General features: G+C 49.6%; 1 protein-coding gene across 2 annotated transcripts in view; it reads left to right on the top strand.

Annotated features, from left to right (window-relative positions):
• MANEAL (mannosidase endo-alpha like) overlaps nucleotides 1-20,035 on the top strand; it is a 304,451-nt gene that overhangs the window by 101,118 nt on the left and 183,298 nt on the right. For both annotated transcript variants that reach the window (XM_069622654.1, XM_069622655.1), the window contains exon 3: nucleotides 18,341-18,450. In XM_069622654.1, the coding sequence (XP_069478755.1) occupies nucleotides 18,341-18,450 (110 nt within the window). The remainder of the gene's footprint in view (nucleotides 1-18,340; nucleotides 18,451-20,035) is intronic.

Genomic DNA, 20,035 nt, shown 5'->3' on the forward strand with positions numbered 1-20,035 from the left:
GCACGGGTTGGAGAATCCTTTTATCAAGTGTTCTCATTACTTCACTAACCCTGCAAGGGCCACTCACTTTTTTCCTTTCTGAGTTGTTAAGAAACACCCCTGTGTTTAAATCAAAAATATTAAAATGTTTGTGGTCCAGTAAACTGGAATAAGAAAATGTTGAAGATCTTTCAACCTTATCACGGGTAAAAGTATTTACAAAGGTTCCCTATCATAAATATAGGACTTCATGAGCCAGAATGCAAAGAAAAAACGAGGATTGGACTAGCACCTCCCGAACGGAATGGGACATGTTTTCAAGTGGCGGGGAAACGTCTAATAGCTGTTGATTAAACTATAACGACGGGAAAGGACATCCTTGTATGATAAGAAGTTCACAAAACGCACCTTTCAGGACGTTGAGTTTTAGGCCTCAACAGATGCCCCCCTATACCAGCTATTTAATACACAATCAGGAAGTGGCGGTGCCATTTAGGGTCAAAGGGCAAACAGGATCGCCTCTGATTGGATATCCTCCTCTCTCATTCATGTACCGCTTCCCTTCAGTTCCTCCCTCCACGCCATGCTAAGTATCAGGACAGGTTGAGAATTCTACCTCCTTGAACACAACAGCGGTAAGTCAAGTTCAGGTGGGATTCTCTGCCCTCTGCCATTTTAACCCAAAGGGCCGTTTTTTGCAATATAGCTTAATTGCCTGTGTGATATAATGTAATTAATGTAGTTGTATGTGGTATCCTCCTGCCATTATTTTTGGCACTTCTGAACGTGGCACTTTAAGAAGAGAGGGAGGAGAGGTTGTTACTGCGGTAGGCAGTTGCGACCCCAGTGTTTTTGATGTATGCAGATCGGAAGTACCCAAGCCCTGAGTCCCAATCTGATTCGGTGGGTTTGGCAGACACACCTGGCCATATCTTATTCAAAGGGGAGAACCCAACGTATGATAGGTTGAAGTGCTTTGGGTGTGGTTACCCCTCTGATGCGGAGGAGAGTAGTTGGACAAAAGAGAGCTTGCTTGTAGCTCGATTAGTCTTGATGTGCTTACGGCTAGGTCTGTGATGTATGTGTGTGTAGTGGAAGGCGTTACAAGACTTTAAAGGGGTGTTGGTGAGTAGGTAGCGTGGAAGAGAGCCTTAAAACCAGTGGTCGTAGTGAGCGGGAACGGTCAGGAGAGGCGTTCCACTACTTTTATTTTGTGTTTTTAACAGTTCCACTACTTTTTGTAACCCTTTTAACCATTCCAGAACGGTTCTTTGTGTAGTTAAATCACACTTCTCTACTATCAAATGGTAGTTACAGCTCAACTGAAATCGGTTTCAACTTGATTGGCTGTCAACCAGCATGGCTGCAACCATTGAAAAATGTGTGGCCTGTTGCTCCCGTCCTGCCTACTCTGTCCCCCACAGGGGTCACAGATCCACAACTTTTTTTTGTTGTTTTTTTGGGGTACACTTCTGCCAGTGCTTAAAAGTCAAAACAACCTGCAATCCTGCCACTGACATCTTGCAGACAGGTCTCATTGCACTCTCTCACATGACCATTGCATGTGTAACAATGTTCTGGGAATTGGCAGGGCCAGTCTAGCAATTATGACGTAAACTAATGCTAGGGGTTATTTATGGGAGGCAAGAACGTTTGGTTCATAGGAATGGCTGCTTGCTATATGAGCAACACAAGCACCTTTTTCACTGTCCATAGTTTGTTGGTTGGCAGGCTGAGAGCCACCTCAAACCTCACTCTAACTTGCCCAGGTGCTGTTCTTAGGGTACGACGTTCATTCATTGCCAGTTTTTTCCAATTCGTTTTTTGCTGAAAAACTTTGGGCGAAAAAACGTATTGAAAAATATAGGTGGGGGATATAAGGGGTAGGGATGGTAGCGAATAGGGAATTAATAATAGGGGGGCATGGGTAAGGAACCCTCCTTAATATAAAAAAAAATGTCCAGGAGATTTTTCAGCCAAAATCCTTTGGCAAAAAACGAATCGAAAGAAAAATGGGGTTAAATGAACATAGAACCGTTCTTAGAGATGGATACTCTAGCGAGCAGCAAACGGCTTTTTTCAGGCATTCGTTAGATGTTCAGGGCAGGGGCCAGATTCTCTAGTTATTCCTCCCAGTGGTCTACCTCAGTGCCCCCCACAGGCCTCAAACACCTCTCATACAATGCACACTCCTGCATACCAAAGTGAATTCCTCTCCCCCAGCCGCAACGGCCACCACTTACTTGGTGTGGTGTGGATCAGCAGCCTCTGAACCAGGCCCTGACACTCGATTTCAGAATTCTCCTGAAATCCTGAAGCGGGGTACTTCGCAATGGAATGAGGTGCTGAAAAGAAAAAGTGGAGTGTGGATCCATCCAAGTTCTCCACAACGCTGGGTGCTGCATCCCTTGGCCTACAGGGGGCGACGCAGCTGCAGGAAGGGCAAGAGAAGTATTTCAGGGGGATAGGATGGGTAGTCCAATAGCCCTGCAATCTCGACATTGAAGCACTAGCTACTGATCTCGGCCCGAGCAATTTGAAAAGATTTGGGTATGCTTTTATTTCCACGCATCTGCTCTTTGCGGCGGCGAGGATCTTGTTGAGAGTTGGGAAGTTTCATCATGACTCCTGGTCTTGGGTATCATCACTGGCTTCCAGTTAGACATTTAATCACACTGAAGACCAGGTGCTTAACTCCGATTTGATTCAAACCACCGTTCACTTCTTTCTCATAAGCTCCAGCAGTATATTCTTAAAAGAGAATTGAATTCTACTTTTTCTCATTCCTTAATCTCCCTACATTTCGAAAATCCTTCTTTGGTGACAGCAGTGCTCCAGATAACATTTGGAAGTGGTAGTATTTTACTCCCTATTTTTTAAAGTTGGGAGTAAAAAGATTTTTATGGGAGTAACAATGTAGGCCCTATTCCAAATGAGAGTATTTTATAAGTGAGTAAAAATATTTTAACTGAAAAACTGTTTTTAAAAAAAATATATGTATTTCTTTGCACCTAGTTATTCCCGCACATTAAACAATGCATGTTTACTTCTTCTAAACAGACAGTTACAATCTGAGTTTCTTCCTGCGGTACTACGTGCACCACTGGTCCAAACATATTCATGGCACTGTGAGGGTGAACGCAGGGGTGCAAGATTCGACATATTGCTCCCTATTTTTGTTGGGGGTATTTATACTACCTATTTTTTTTTTTGGGGCGTATTTGCCAATTTTTCGGGAATAAAAGCGGCCAATACCCCCCTTATCTGTAGGACTGGGTGATGGTTTCTTTTTATTTAAAGTGCCTACAATGTGCACTTTCATCCCATAAAAACCTTGGTGAAGAATTTCACCTTTTAATTTTCAGAAGGAAACTAGTCTTTGGGACAGTCCGTCTCTCTCCCTTTGCGGTCTCCCTTCTACCTTATGTTTCAAAAAAAGCCCTTAAAAGCTACTTGTTTGTGCGAGGTTGGACTTTTTATTTTTGGTTGACCTTTAGTTGACGATCTCTCCTTTGTGTGACTTCTCTTTGGTTGCTTTTCGTGTGTCTTTTCTTATAGCTCTCTGAGGCTCAGGGGCACGTGGTACTTAACCAATAATAATAATAATATCACAGCTTTAAAGACGTCTCGTCACTCGACACCCTAACGTTACCTACCTTAACGTCTATGGTGCAGTTCCTCAAATAGATCTTGAGGTGTCACGCCTGATTCCCTTTCTGGGGGACTTAGTTGGCCCTTTACAAAACTCAAAGCTCAGGTGCTAAATAATGAAACCAGGGCAAAAGTAGGCATGCAGTATTGATCTCATTTTAGGGGCTCCCCTTCCAGAGATAAGGAGGGGGTGTCAGGGATAAACATATGCACAACGTGTGAACTACGCCCACAAGCCAAGAATGAACCGCCTCAACCATTGGCAGCCATTTGCCCTACAAAAGAGGACGAAAGTGGAAGAGCGGCTTCCGATCTACAGTAGGGGTTGGGGGGTTGACCTATTTCTACCCTAATAGCTACAACCTTTACAGACTTTGGTATGATCTTCTGGCATGAGTCTCAAAAACTGTGCCTAGAGGTTTGTAGGGGTTGATTGCTTCCGCAATGATTTTGTTTACATTTGTTTTCAATCTTTGAAATTCTTGGGCCCTCGTCGACCTGTTAGTCGACCGTACTGCAAATGTATGTTATCCAAAAGACTTTCTTGCGTGTTGCCACATCACCTCCTCTGTGGGGAGAGAAAGCTACAGAATGGCAGGTATCAGGATATAAAAACATGGAAAAGGTGAATGCATAAGGGCAAAGCATATAAAGGCATGAATGTCAAGCACCCAAAGGGACACCTAATACAGCAGGGTCCATATCTACTGTGGAAGTTCTGCAGGCTGCCCGTCATTTAAAAATGAAGCATTTCCTCCACATTGCAGTGCGGTGGCGGGTCATTCATGATCACACATGTACCTCTGAGCCAACCTCTTTCATTCCCAAATGAAAATGATGTGATATGATATGTTATTTATAAAGCGCTTAATACCCAGAGGTTTCTAAGCACGAACTCAGGGATCGAACCTGTGTTGCTCCGTGTCGTCTTGCTTCCAAGGCGAGCGTGTTGCCTCTGAGCTATCCCCCCGAGACTTTTTTCAAATCACCACTTAATAAATGCAAATAGTTTCCTTTCCAGATTCTGGGTACGCTCTCAGGAGAGGTGGAGACTCTACCATCTCCGTAGGGGAATGGGTGATGGCGGCGCACCCTCCTTGCGGCATTAGCAGCAGTGTCACAGTGGGAGTGGGTCACTGGTGGGAAGCCAGATTCCTCCACGATGGGGATAGGCCATGCATGTCTGCGTCCTTATTACCGCCTGCTGTTCTCCAGCATGGGGTCTGGCATGGATTCACATGCTCATGAATATTCCCCGTCGTCAGGCTGGGAATCCTCGGTAAAGAAAAAATCAGTATCAGTTTCGTTTCTGATCTGTCTTTCCTAGTAGTAACCAATCACTGATCTCTGCGTCATACTGACCACAGCCAATGACTGCCCTCTACCTAAGCCCCGCCTCTGGCAGCCATCTTCAGATTTTTACCGCACGTTCAAGTGTTGGGAGTCCTCGTGCTTAGCTTTCGAGATTTTACAGCGTGTTTCGCGCTTTTACAGGTGAATTTTCACATTTTTTCGGTTAATCGAGCCTCAAGGTCCACCGTTTTACTCGCGTTAATGGCTACCCGTTGCATGATTTTCCTACGCCCCTCAAGGGTGAAGATTTCGTCGAATCAACTTCTTGGAGGATTCCAGAAGATTCGCGGCCTACTTCGAGATGGCCCAGGATGCGAGTTCGTCGCCCGGACCCAAGCTGTTTCGCAGCTGCCCTGGATGCGGGCTGCAGAATGTGTTTAAGGAAGACGAACATTCGCGATGCCTCTACTGTCTTCATGGGGACAAGACTCATGTAGAGAAGGACTGCCAGTTCTGCAAGAACTTGTCGGAGCGGACCATGAGGGACCGTCGATCCCGTCTCGCAAACTGGTTGGAGAAGGGTTCGACGGGTGAGAAGAAGAAGAAAGGGTCCGAGCGGGCTTCTAAGTCCTGTGCGGGCACCCCGGCGACGAGGGCCCAACACCAGGCCAAGCGCCGCGAGTCTGCTGGCTCCGGGAGCGCCGAAAGGTCGGGCTCTTCGGTCGCCAGGCAGGGCGCACCTTCCCCGGCACCGTCAACCACGAGCCAATGCTCCGGTTCGGGGAAGAGAAAGTCCGAGACCCCGGGTAAGCTTCGGGAGAAGCCCCGTCCGATCTCGGAAGAGGGGGAGCGAGGCGTCGCCCCTCCCCCGAAGGAGAAGGCCCGGGACGCACCTAAGGTGGTGAAGGCCCCTACCCAGCAGGCGAAGGCCTCTATCGAGGCTATCGCGGCGACTCTGGCCAAGCCAGCAGAGACACCGCCAGCGGAGACTGCCTCCGGGACTAGAGTTTCCCTGCCGCCAAGGAGGGAATCCTCTTTTCAGCCCATCGTCGTGGCCGCCATGATGGAAGAAGTGAGGGAGGGCACGGTGCCCTCCTCGAGCTCGGAGTCAGCCTCGGAGGAGGAACTGACCGAGGCCGTGAGGAACCTCGAAGTCCAATTCGAGAAGGTTCGATCCCGTCAGGAAGATCCTCGGGAGATAACCGAAGAAGACGACGATGGTGAGGAAGAGCGTCCTTCCCTTCCGGCGCAGCCGGATCATAGGCCTCAGGATGGCTTGGCGGCCATTTTGTCTGCCATCCAGTCCTTATGCTCTGAGATAAGGACGAGATTCCCACGGCCCAGGCCGGAGGACCCGCAACCTGGCCCGTCGGGAAGTCCTCAGAACAAACGACAGATGACCCAACCCTCTCCTCCGCTCGCCTCCGTAAGGCCTACAGTTCCCTCCTCATCCTCCCACGAGTCGGGAGATGGCGGTGCGTTGGGCTCGACGACGGGTTCTGAGGGCGACCGCGACGGAACGGGTCTCCCGTCGCACGGGCCTTGCCGCCCGACGAGATTGGTTCATTCCACGCCATGATCGCCAGGGCGTCCGAATTGTTCCAGCTCTGCCCAGGGGAGCAGAAAAAGGAAGGTTTCCTCTATCAGCGCCGGGAGGCCAAGAGGAAGACGGTTATCGCGGTGCCCCTAATAGATGACATCTGGGAGGAGGGCCTGTCGGTTCTCAAAAACCCCTCCACGGCACCAGCCAAACGGGACCGGTACGAGAAGAAGAACCGGGTCCCCGAAACCGCTCCCCTGTGCCTCAGGGCCCAGCCAACGCCAGACTCGGTCGTCTCGGCGGCGGCGAATAAGAAAGTGGCGGGGGGAAAGGAGCCTCGACGTCGAATTCCCTGCCGGACGGCGAGCGAAAGAAGTTGGACGCCATGGGGCGGCGGGTCATTTCGTCGGCAGCGACGACGATCAAAGCGGCCAACGCCCTGGCGATCGTGGCCCGTTACGACAGGGAGCTCTGGTTTAAGCTGGCCCCCATATTGGACTTCCTGCCGGACGACAAGAGGTCCGAGGCCCTGGAAATACTGCAAGAGGGCGAGGTGGCGTCGGACCACGCCATAACGGTGGCAACCGATATTGCCGATACCGGGTTCCGCCAGCTGGGCAACGGTGTTTGCCTACGACGACGGGGTTGGCTCCGGGCGACCGACTTCCGTCAGGACGTCCAGACCAGGGTGTTGGACATGCCGTTCGACAGCAGCAACTTGTTCGGGAAGGCGGTGGACGAGTCCCTCCAAGCCATAAAAACGGACACGGAGACGGCCCGCGCCCTAGGAGCCCTTCAGCAACGACGGCCCTTTCGGAGCTCCGGAGGCAGACAGGGTGTCTCCAAGGGATCCAACGGTGGCTCGTCGTCCTACCGCCAGGCGGCACGCACCTCGTCTCAGGAGGCCTACAGGGGTCGCGGCAAGCAGGGAGCGCCTCGCCGCCATCGGCAAGGTGGCCAGGGCGGCAAGGCCACCACCTCCAAGCAGGACTGAACCGGCCGTGGTCTCGGGCCCCTATCGAAGCACCCCGGTGGGAGGCTGGCTGACGAATTTCGTCGGCGTGTGGAAGTCCATCTCCACCGACCGTTGGGTGCTGGATACCCTGGCAAGAGGACACTCTATCGAATTCCTGAAGAAGTGCCCTCACATTCCACCTGTGGCCAGGAAGGAAAATCACGTCCCGCAACTGCTGTTGGAAGTACGGGCGATGCTCAGGAAAGGCGCCATCAAGCTTGTCCCGAAGAGGCTCCGGGGTGTACTCAAGGTACTTCCTCGTCAGGAAGAAGACGGGCAGCTGGCGCCCCATCCTGGACCTTCGTCGTTTGAACAAATACATCAGATCACAAAAGTTCAGGATGGTCACCCTCCAGCACGTACTGGGACAGCTGGAGGAAGGCGACTTTCTATCGTCGTTGGACCTGGAGGATGCATACTTCCATGTTCCCATCCTCAAAAGTCACCGAAAGTTCCTCAGGTTCGTCGTCCAGGGACGCCACTACCAATTCAGAGCACTGCCGTTCGGATTGAAGTCGGCCCCCAGGGTCTTTACCTAGTGCCTAGCACCAGTGGCGGCGCGGCTGCGCCTACAGGGGATTCACGTCTACCCCTACCTGGACGACTGGCTCATCCGCTCAAGGACGAGGGAACTCGCCGTCGAACACACTGCGAGGACCGTCCAGCTACTCACAAACCTGGGATTCGCCATAAACTACCCGAAGTCCCACCTGGTGCCGTCGCAGGTGGCCCTGTTTCTGGGAGCGAAGCTCGATACAGTGAGGCGCCTGGCGGCCCCGTCGGAAGAACGGACGAAGACCATTCTAGGCTAAGTGCAGCGCCTGCTAGCCACGGACGTGGCCAGGGTGAGGTCCATCAAGTCCCTCCTGGGGATGATGTCCTCTTGCATCTACCTGGTGCGCCTCTGCAGACTACGGATGCGCCCTCTTCAAGAATTTCTCAACGCCCGTTGGATACAGGCGACGGGCACCTTCGAAGACGGGGTCCCCCTCAACGGGGTGTTCCGGCGGGCGATTCAGTGGTGGGGCGTTCGAGCGCACCTCACGGCGGGCACCCGGAGGAGAGGCTCCTGCACATCAACGTCCTGGAACTCCGAGCCGTGTTCTGGGCTCTCAAATTGTTCCTCCCGTCACTCAAGGGCAAGGTGGTGCGGATCTTCACGGACAACACCACGACAATGTTTTACATATGGAAGCAGGGAGGCACCAGATCCCCAGCCCTATTCAAGGAGGCACAGGATCTGTGGCACTGGGCGGTCGCCCAGGGGATGTTCCTGGTTCCCTTCCACCTGGCAGGAGAAAGCAACACCATCGCCGACTCGCTCAGCAGGGAGCTGCGCGCGTGTCACGAGTGGGAACTGCGCCAGGATCAGGTGGATCAACTCTTCCGACGATGGGGCAAACCCCAAATCGACCTGTTCGCAACAGCGACGAACTCGAAGTGCAAGAGGTTCGCCAGCAGGTTTCCCCAGCCGAGAAGGGCGATGCGTTCTCGTTCCCCTGGGACGGCCTATACCTGTATGCGTTCCCTCCGTTGCCGTTGCTGCTTCGACTCATCAGCCAGCTCAAGAGGTCCCGGTGCAGGATGATCCTCGTTGCCCGGCGTGGCCGAGGCAGATCTGGTTGCCGGACCTTCTGGACTTGTCAACGTCCCCTCCCATCAAGCTGTCGGCGGACGCGGACCTTCTCTCCAGAGAAGGAGGCGCCATCTTCCACCATGACCCGGCGTCGCTAAACCTGCAGGCTTGGCTCCTGCAGCGCTAGAGTTTGGAGGCTACGATATACTGGCTGATTGCAGAGAGGTTCTTGCAAAGGCCAGGGCGTCCTCGACTCTCAAATGCTACGGTCATAAGTGGAAGAGGTTCTCTATCTGGTGCCGAGCACAGAAGATCAACCCCCTACTGATTACGGCCCCTCAAGTGCTGCCGTACCTGCTATCGCTGGCAAAGGCTGGGCTAGCCCATGCCTCCATTAAGATTCATCTGGCGGCGATCTCCAGATATACCAGAACCACAGGACGGACGTCCCTGTGGTCCCATCGACTGGTAAAAGAGTTTATGAAAGGACTGTTCCGGTCGTTCCCGCCGGTGAAGGCCCCGGCCCCGGCGTGGGAACTTAACGTGGTGCTGACCAGGCTCATGGGGCCCCCATTCGAGCCGATGCACTCTGCACCTATGAAGTTTGTGTCGTGGAAGACTGCGTTCCTGGTGGCCATTACCTCCGCACGACGAGTGGGAGAGATCCAGGCCCTATCCTGCAAAGCACCGTACTTGACTTTCCATGCCTCGAGGGTGGTGCTTAGGACGCACCCCTCCTTTATGCCCAAGGTGCCGTCGGACTTCCATCTTAACGAGCCCTTGGTGTTACCTGTTTTCTTCCTGTCTCCTTCGTCTCCGGCCGAGAGGACTTTGCACTCGCTGGATGTGGCTAGAGTGCTGAAGTTCTACGTGGACCGCACGAAGAGTTTCCGGATGACATCACAGCTGTTCGTGAACTTTGGACCTGTGAATCAAGGGAAGGCTCTCTCGAAGTCTTCTATTTCCAGATGGCTCTCCGGCTGCATCATGCACCGTCACCGGTTGGCTAACCGACCGCTGCCAGGCCGTCCGAGAGCCCATTCGACCAGAGCGATCGCTGCTACTATGGCGTTCTTATCTGGTGTGCCCCTGCTGGACATCTGCAGGGCTGCTACGTGGAGGTCGACGCACACCTTCACGAGATTCTACTGCGTCGATCGGGATTCCAGGGAGGAGTCCAGGGTCGGCCAAGCAGTGCTGCGCAACCTGTTCGCTTAAGGTGAGCCTGGTGAGGAGGTAAAAGATGCTTAATGTTGAGTTTTTTGTATTGCTTAATGTTGAGCCTTTTACCACCCCCCGTGGTTGTGCATGTGTGTACTGCTATTTAATCTTATATTCATGAGCATGTGAATCCATGCCAGACCCCATGCTGGAGAAGGAACAAGTTACTTACCTGTAACTGTTGTTCTCCAGCATGGGTCTGGCATGGATTCACATGCGAACCCTCCCCCCTCTGCGGCTCTTCACTTGGTCATACTGCCACTTCACGTGCTACCAAATCTGAAGATCGCTGCCAGAGGCGGGGCTTAGGTAGAGGGCAGTCATTGGCTGTGCTCAGTATGACGCAGAGATCAGTGATTGGTTACTACTAGGAAAGACAGATTAGAAACGAAACTGATACTGATTTTTTCTTTACCGAGGATTCCCAGCCTGACGACGGGGAATATTCATGAGCATGTGAATCCATGCCAGACCCATGCTGGAGAACAACAGTTACAGGTAAGTAACTTGTTCCTTACTCTACCCGCGTGTTGTACTGCACTCCCTTGCTTCACAGCTAGGGTTGTGCTAGATAAAAGCCAGAACATAAATACGCAGAGCTGCCCTCTTCCACGCCATCCTTTAGCAACCAGGGACTCTGTTGGGCAATGAGAAAAGGAAGCACAGCCCACCTGCTTGGATGCAACCCATGTTGAAAGGGAGATGCTCATGTTCAATGCATGCATCTTCTAATGTAACATTTCCAAGAAGTAATGGATAGGCCCCCCGTGCTAGCCCAGTGGCGATTATTTATTGATAAGCTATTGTTCCTCTCGGACTGCGCTACCCATGCTTGTGGCCATCTCAGATAACAAGACATTGTTGGATGATACAATTTGAAGGGGAACCCAAGGTGGTGTTGGGAAACAAGAGCACGAAAGCACCTTCTTAGGTGTGTATCCCTCACAGAGTAGGCACTTTTGAGGTGCATGCATTATTGCAGATGAGTACCCCGATGAGGGGGGTGTAGCGGCCACCCAGCCAATGAACAAGCTCAGATCGGGGGCTTTACCACACAGTACAGCCCCCGCCCCTAGCCTCCTCAATGGGGGAGGCCGCCACCTTCCCTCGCCGGGTTCTGCAGATAAGTGTGCTTCCCCGCGCTCCTGTGCCCTGTCCCCCAGCCCGTTTTTCCCACACAACACGGCACCCCTCCACCCCCTCCCAACTTACCTTATGCATGCACTCTGTGTACACTGTACAGTACATTGGATGCACCAGGAAGAGTAGTGTTCCCGGCAGAGCTGCAACATAAGCTGCGCAACGTCATTTACAAACTATTAGTATCCCTCAACAAACTGCCAGGATACTAATAACAATAAGCCCCTCGCTGGAGGGCCATTGCCGCTTCACGTAATGCCCCAGGGCCTGGTTATGGCCCTCGCTTCGCTCTAACCTGTAACTATAGGCCCCGGAGCATTACCTGAAGCGATAATGCCCCCCAGCTCGAGGCTTATTGCTTCATTGACAATCCAGCTGTACAGATGTATCAGGTTCAAGTCGGCAGTGTTACATGGCCGAGGGAAGACACAACTACTGACAGCAGAATAAGTTTAACTGGTTTTATTAACCAAAAGAAACACATAAGACTATTGCATGGAAATTGGTTCAGGATTGCTGTAACATAAAGATTCTTGGGAAACGTAGTCCTTGTATTTAGGATTATGAACAAAGGACAGCAAACACAATGGAAATTAGAAATGTCCAAGCAGGTAGGTCTCCTGTTTAGTTTGCTCTAATGTTCAGTCTTCATCGCTTCTTCTGGGGACCACAGGCCTGCCCCCAGCCCCTTTTTCCGCACAACAAGGCACCCCTCCACCTCCTCCCTTTTGGGAATTAATATGATACAGCTGTCTGTTGGATCATGTTTTCAGGGGAGAGGGCGTTGGAAGTTTGGCCTGTTTCCAGCAGAAAAGGCAGTTGTATTAACAATAGCGTGGTCTTATATAGCGCTTCATGGCAGACTCCTTAAGCTACAAAGCACTTAATAAAAGGTCTTGTTATTGTCCCATTTTGAATAGTGCGTGATTTCTCATCCTCGAAAGGATGAAAGGCTTACGTGGACCACCCGTGGGATCTGAGTATGTGAAGCGCAGGCTCCCCTTAGGCCAGAGACCAGCACTTTACACTTGTTGCTTAATTCAGTGGAGAAAGGGCATCAGTAATTAGAATCAGGCCAAAGCAGAGTTACTCTAGCAAAGGATAGGCAGTAGTTACAGGCTGGGTGGCCAGCATTAGCCAGCGTAAAGTCATTCCATCTGGCGCGATAATATTTGCTATGAGAAGAGCTGACCTACTTCTGAATTGGGGTTGTACTTAGATTTGCACAGATCTGTAGACTTCATGGTATATTCACAATGCAAGTAATATCAGACGGGGATGCACTCTGAGTGTGCACTTGGATATATCTTGGGGAACTTGCATTGCCAATCTTTGAAAGATGCCACTGCATGTCTGCACTCATCTTTCATATACTGATGTTTAACTTGCACTTGTGGCTTCGGCATAACCATTGTGGCGTGCCTAAGACATAAGGCCACTATTCCTCTTCATCATGATATTATTTGATAGGTTATTTATAATGCGCTTAATACCCAGAGGTTTCTAAGCGTGGACCCGGGGATCGAACCTGTGGTGCTCCGTGCCGTCTTGTTAACAAGGCAAGCACATATCCCCTGAGCTATCCTCCCGAGAGGCCCTAATATGAAGAGAACTTAACTGATGACTTCATTTGTGTTTCATTTGTTTATTTAGTAATGTGTCATTAGAGAGCATTAAAAATACTTGTAATTCTAAGAAAAAGGGGAACACAGGAGGAGGGTGGGCAGGTGAAGAAACATGCCAGGCGTGAAGAGAAGTGCTCTGTTGCCAGACACTAGAAGGACCTACAGAGCTCCTGGCGTCGGAAGTAACTTATTATACTGCAAACTCAGGAGGAGGGAGGTGGAAAGCACCACAGTGTATCACTTGCCAAAGTGATGGAGCAGATCACAGGCGTAGGACCTGCTAGAAGAAACCACTGACGTTCAGCAGATAGCAATAACACACCAAGACGTATGGGGTTAGGAGGCTGCCTGTCACCACGATTTATGGAATTGCAAAGGTGGGCCTTCCAACCTCTCCAGAAATAGAACATGTCAACTTCAGATTCCAGGTATGGTGGCAGGAGATTCTAGAGTGTGGAGCCCTGCATGCAGACAGTCCTGCCAGCAAATCCCTTGGGCATTCTGTGGTTTGAAGAGGAAGATCCAGCTGTCTAGACGGCAACTGAAGCTGAAGGCTCCTGGAAAGGGTAGCTAAGCGTTAGGCTGCATTAGGGCCTCATTACATGTTTGCCGGTATCCTGGCGGTAATACCGCCAAGATACCGGCAAACAGTATTACTGTTACTAGCGCCTGATCTTTCGGTATTACTGGTAGATTACAGTTGCCGGCAACAGTAAGTAATTCCCCATTCCATGGAGTCCATAGGACTCAAAGGGGGAATGCCTGTATTACCGGTGCCGGTAATACTGGTGCTGATAATACTGTTGCTGGTAATATCTGCTGTTTTTGCTGGTGGGGTGCCTGATTTACCTCCAGCTTTTAGTAAATCAGACCCCCCACTGGCAAATGAGGCCCATAGGGGGTCATTACGAGTTTGGAGGTAGCCATGGTGCTATTAGCGCCATCGCTGCCTCCAAAGTCATGTCCGGGTTCCCTGAATGGGGACTTACCGGGTCATTCCAACTTTTTCCAGCCGGCCTTAGTGGGACCCGCTAAGGGACCTCGTAATGCGGCGGTAAGGGGTTAACGGCACCGGCATCCTTACCGGTGCCGTTAACCCCTTCCCGCCGCACTCGTAATGACCCCCATAGTCTTGATGTCGGCCCTTTGTCTTGATCAGAAGCCAGTATTGACCCCATTAATGTTGACGGTAGTTGACCATCAGGAAAAAACGGATGGTAAGATGGGCAGCCTTGGCTTGCCACCGTTTCACCATTTTTTCGGAAGCCCTGCGTAGATGCTTAGTAATCACTTCAAAGACTAACAAAATGCTATAAGGCGTGCTGAGAGTTGGCATCGATTGGTGGCGGTGTGGCATGGATATTTTCAGGGCATGTCCACTCGGTTTCGTAGTTGCAAAGGACACATACGGTGCAGCCCCTAATGGGTATGAACATATCAGACATTTTATTAAACATTCAGGACCAAAGATTTCTCCGGCAGAGAGGAAGGGATGGACTAGCACATTCTCTTCATTTGTTCCATATATTCGCAAAGGGCCTCAGAATGGTCACACATATTTACGCGCATCTCAAAGACAGAACAGGGATGCAGATTTGGGTGTGCTTTGAAATGTGTTCCTGTGCGCCCATTTGGAACAGATGCCGGGGTATACACAATGTATAACTGTGTGATTTCTGGCCCTGTCAGGCATTTTCTATTATGTGGAACAACTGGTGTACCACTTGCATTTCTATCCCTCAAACAGGGATAGGCATTTTTTTATTGATATTTCACATGAAAGGCCCATCAGTGTGAAATGTGCTCCCACCATCCATGTGTGGCCTGGTTGCCTGCAATACACTAGTGTCAGGAGCTCCATGCTGGCACTGGTAAGAGGGCTGACCAGCACATAATTTCTATGGCAACACAGCCCCCTGGATATATATATGCTGCTCACCTTTGAGAATTAATTAACCTTTGCTCTATTGTTAGATGACCCATTTTCGGAGTACAGGCCCCTTAATGTCGTCATCATTTTAAGACACTGGTATGGGACATTGCGAGCATTGGGTAATCGGAAAAAGCATGAGCTTTGGCACGTGCTTGGCAGAGTCCACCTGAGCTGCCTTCTTCGCGAGAACAGAAGCTGCCCCAGCCATGTGTCTGCCTCGCTGGGCACCATCTATCAGGATTAGCTTGAAACGCTAGGTCCAGCAGGGTCAGGACCCACGTGTGCACATACCCATCCCACTCAGAGAGACCTTGACACATCGAAGAGTAATGGATGGGAAAGCTTTGAATTAATCTCAACCTATAGAAATGCTCTGAACAACCCTCCTAAACATTGTTTATTTCAGCTTGTTTGACATTACAGAATGGGGAAGATGGTATGAAAATCAGGCTTCGCCCCACCCCAAAAGGGGCAGTCCAGCCAGAACTGCTTGGTCAGAAGCATGCTACGCGACACCACAAGCCAACACCGGCATGCTTTGACCTCATGAGGCGCTATCAGTGTGCCTTTTTTAAAAACATATATTTTATTGGGTTTTCAGTAACATAAAGACAATGATAGATCAATCAGTTGCATCCAATAACATCATAAATACATGTAAATGTAACATATCTACTAACAATAAGAGAGGGGAGAAAAAGAAGGGAAAAGATAAAGAAAAAGGGGGGCGAGGAAGAGGAGCGAACGATAAGCATCACATAAATAGAATCAAACTCTCTACATATAATTCATTAGTACCTGGCGGGGGGCATGGCTTCGACCAACTAGCCAATAAGGAGGCTCGGAACATGGACTTTACCGCATGGTAAAGCTCCTGCTCTGAGCCTCTTCAGAACTCGATGCCGCCATTTCCCCTGCTGGACACCAGGTGAGCGCTTCCTTGTATCCCTTTCTCCCACACCTCTTTTCTACATCCCGTCTCCCCTCCACACCACCTCACCTCACTTACCTGGTACTGCTTGGTCCCTCACTGGCGCCGGGAACTCTAATGTTCCCGGAGCATCACCGACCCGGCAATGGCCACCATGGAAAGGGAAAAGGGACTCCGTGTAGTTCCCTCCTCCCCGATCCATGTTGGCCATCTTTTTTGTAGTTTAAGCTGTGAAACGGCAAACACGTAATTTCTCTGCTTTACAAAACCACTATTTAACCACAACGTGCCTGGGTACTAATAACAATATAACCTTTGCAGAGGGGGCATTACTGGGCAGGCAATGCCCCAGGCTATCGTTAAAGCTCTTGCTTCGCTGGGGCTTCTAAATGGACTGAGGCATTACATGTCCCGGTAATGCCGTACTCCTCGGGTTATATTGCTTAATTAAAGGTATTGCATATTTTATCATACTCGCTGATCTGTTCTTGAACTTGGAAAGAGACTCTTTCTCTACCAGAAAGAACCGTCACACTATGTAACCGATCATGAAGAACAGGCTAACTGTCACTGTTCCTATGCTGTAGAAAATGTCTTCTGGCTACCATGAGGGCTCTATAAACCCAGTATAGCTTCCCTTTTGATACATGTATATTTGTAGGACGTGAACCCAACACACATATAGAAATATAATCGATGTACACCCGAGAGAAAGACCTAACAGAGGATCAATACATTGAATAACGTATTGTGTCTTAACATGGGTATCCATCACCACCCGCCTCCTAGCAGTATGAAAAGTTTCATCACCTACACTTGTTCATCTTGAATCTCACTTACCGCCCTCACGCATGTTCTCTGGAGGATGCAAGGGTGTTATGTCTCACTTAATATTTCTTCATCCTCAAAGAAACCCGTTATTCTCCTCAACAGCACTGGAAAGAAGACAAGTGAATTAGCCAAAGGAAGAGTTGGAATTGTTGTGCTCATTACACGTTACATAGAAGGGGTATTTGTAGAGCACACATTCACGCGCAGAGGGGCATCTTGTGCCCTCTGTGTTCAGCGTTCTAGTGCTCCCCAGCTAGGCTCATGCTTTGTAAGTCCCTTACATACATGATCCCATCCGCGCCAAAATTTCATGATAGCCTCGAACTATGTAACTAACTACCATTTAGATGGACTTCATTCGAATATATTTAATGAGGATATCTGGAAAACATGGAGTGAATTTGGCTCTTGAGGACAGGACATGGAGACAGCAGGGACCTAACAATGGAACAAAAGCATGAAGCACCAGCTTTGCTTCTTGTGCAAAATGCAACGCGCATACAGGCTTTGCCTCAATCCACATTATCTTAAGATTGTTGCACTTGAAGCATTCTGATTTGTGTATGATGTTTGCTACATGACATGAAAGGAAACCCATTTTTCCTCAAAATCCCATGTCGCACATTGAGGAAATTGAAGTAACATTATTTTCCTGTTCCTTATTGCATAAGCTGAAAAGTGTGAAAAACCACTTTTGGCCCTCTGTTATATTGCTGTGGTGCAAAGTGCTGTGCAGTAGCAGAATTTGAGCAAGACCTATCTGCCCAATTCACACTCACACTGGCAAAATCTGCTTACTTCATTCTGTATCATCTGAGAGCAAGACTGGTGCAAAGTGCTGTGCAGTAGCAACATTTGGAGCACAGCCTATCTGCCCAATTCACTGTCATGCTGGCAAAACCTGCTTGCTCCATTCTGCATCATCTGAGAGCAAAACTGGTGCAAAATGCATTTGAAAAACAAAGAGGCGATGGCTGCAATGTTTAGAATCAATCCTAAAGCTCTGGCAGATGGAGTCCCAAGAATGCTGGACCTAGAGACCCTACCTATTCCTCACTGATGACTTCCAATGAGGCTGAAACATGTCTGGGGATGCTTGTGGTCTCGTGCAGACGGGATGTGACCTAGCAGTTCGGGCTGGACTGCCCCTTTTGAGGTGGGACAAGCCTAATTTGCATATGGTCTTTCTTCTTCTGTAGTCGCTTGGCAGGCAAAGAACAATGGTCTGGAGGGGTGCCCAGAGCTGTGCCCTTGGTTAAGATTAATTCTAAACCTTCCAGTCATCACCTCTTGGTTTTGTAAAATGCATTTGCTCAAGTGTTGCAAATATTAGCTAATCTGGTCATGGGTTTTCGCGTTTGCTCCTCCCTCCTGCCAGAGAGCAGTGGAAATGCAAAGGTCTCAATAGATTATCAGCTTTTTTTGTCTCTCTTTGACCTTTTCTCTTACGTACCCCCATCTATCCCTTTGTTTCTTTAACTAAATAAGAAAGCACACGATACTCATGTATACCTTACTGCTGCGGCCTCTCGTGAGTGGCCAGTGAAAGCGAGGCTCATGCTTGACCTACTGCACACGATACATGATCCCGCTCTTCTCTTTCAGGCGTGCTGGTGCTGGCCTGGTTTCCACCTGGAGTAGCAGATGATAATGGCGAGCCCGCCGACGAGCTGGTGCCGCTCATTCTGGATGCCGCGCATGCGCACGACATGAAGGTAAGGTAATCGTAGCTACAACAATGACTGGCTGCTTAAAATGGCTTTCTACTTGCTAGGAAGCAGACCTTTGTAGGTTATGCTCTTCTGGAGAGCGCCCAGAATCCTGAGTAAAAAGCCTGTTGCAGGCTGTAAAATCTGCGGTAACGAGTTTTGATTGCATACAAATGACTTGTAAGACATTGGTTCAAGTGAATGGGGCACACTACACGTTACGAGGACGGCGGTGTGGGAAAAAACAGAGGTAATGCGGCAGTAATTCTGTTACCACCACATTCCTGCTGAACTACGATCTTGGTGGTAGGGAGTAGACCAAAATATAGAAGTAAAGCTTCTTTGCTACTGTCAAAAATCATCAGAATTACTGGTGGCAGAACTACCGCCAGTGTTAATTCCACCAAAAACCCCATGATTTCTCAGAAATGGGGACTGCCTACCACGACTTGTAAGTCTGCGGGACCAAGTGTCAATAACAGTAATTCCGTTTGGCGGTATTTCGGCAGAAGAGTAAGGCTTTAACGCCTTTCATTCAGGCCACGCCACATTTTCTATCATGTGTATGGTGGAGAGGAGGGAGGGAACGGAACTCGTGTTTCCGTCACCTCCTTCCACTCCACCATACGAATGCTTTAGCATTTGCACCAGCATTCAGTTTTCATGCCGTGCAAATGCTGGAGATCCCTATGCAGTCCACCTACTTTATGCACCAGCATAAAGCAGGTGGAGCCCATAGAGATTGATTGTAAACGGTAGCATGGCAGGCAGCGTTTACAATTGAAATTAAACGGGCAGGGTTTAGTTGTAATTGTGAGGGCGCTCACAATAAAAAGTAAATGCTGCCTGGCATGTGAGCATGACAGGCAGCGTTTACTCAATTGGCAGGGTGGATTGCAAAAGTGCAGGCCAAAAGGCAGCTTACACATGTGTATGCTACCTTGTGCCTTGCACTTTTGCACTCTGGCGTGCAAATTACGAAAATCATCAACACTTAACGGCTCCCCGCTGTGATTTTGACAGAAATCACCCCATAGTGAATTGGAAAAAGAGAATCTTTAGAGCCAAAGATTAAGACACGTCTCCAATAATGTGGAACGTACCTAAAAATGTAGGATTTGGGGGCAAGGAAGGAGGGATACGAGATGGCTGTGGGAGACGTGGGCTCAAGTCGGTTGCAACCTGGCATCAGAGAATACAGGTATTTGACTAAACGGGGGTGCGTTTTGCCCAAAGTCAAGATCAAGGTCATGGAGAGTTTACTTTAGTAGCCCAGGTACTCACATCATCTCCAGGTATTTATATCAAAAGAATGGGCCGATGCTCCATTGACATGTGTTTCCAAAAAATACGTAGGCAATCGCACCCTTGGTAATTATTGCCATTGAAACCCAAGTTACTTTTGTAATTGCCACGTTTGCCACCAGAAGTCCAGGTAATCACACCGTTTCCATGTATCGCAGTTATGCACACAAGGACTGACACCAATTGTAAGAGTGTACATCATATAGCAAGGTATCCACGGCATGGCCCGTGTTTTCCCTCGAAGTGCTGGTATGTACATGAATTGCAAATATCAAAGTCAACAACC

This window comes from Ambystoma mexicanum, chromosome 11, assembly GCF_040938575.1.
Source record: "Ambystoma mexicanum isolate Mex_15411 chromosome 11, UKY_AmexF1_1, whole genome shotgun sequence".
Lineage (NCBI taxonomy): Eukaryota > Metazoa > Chordata > Amphibia > Caudata > Ambystomatidae > Ambystoma > Ambystoma mexicanum.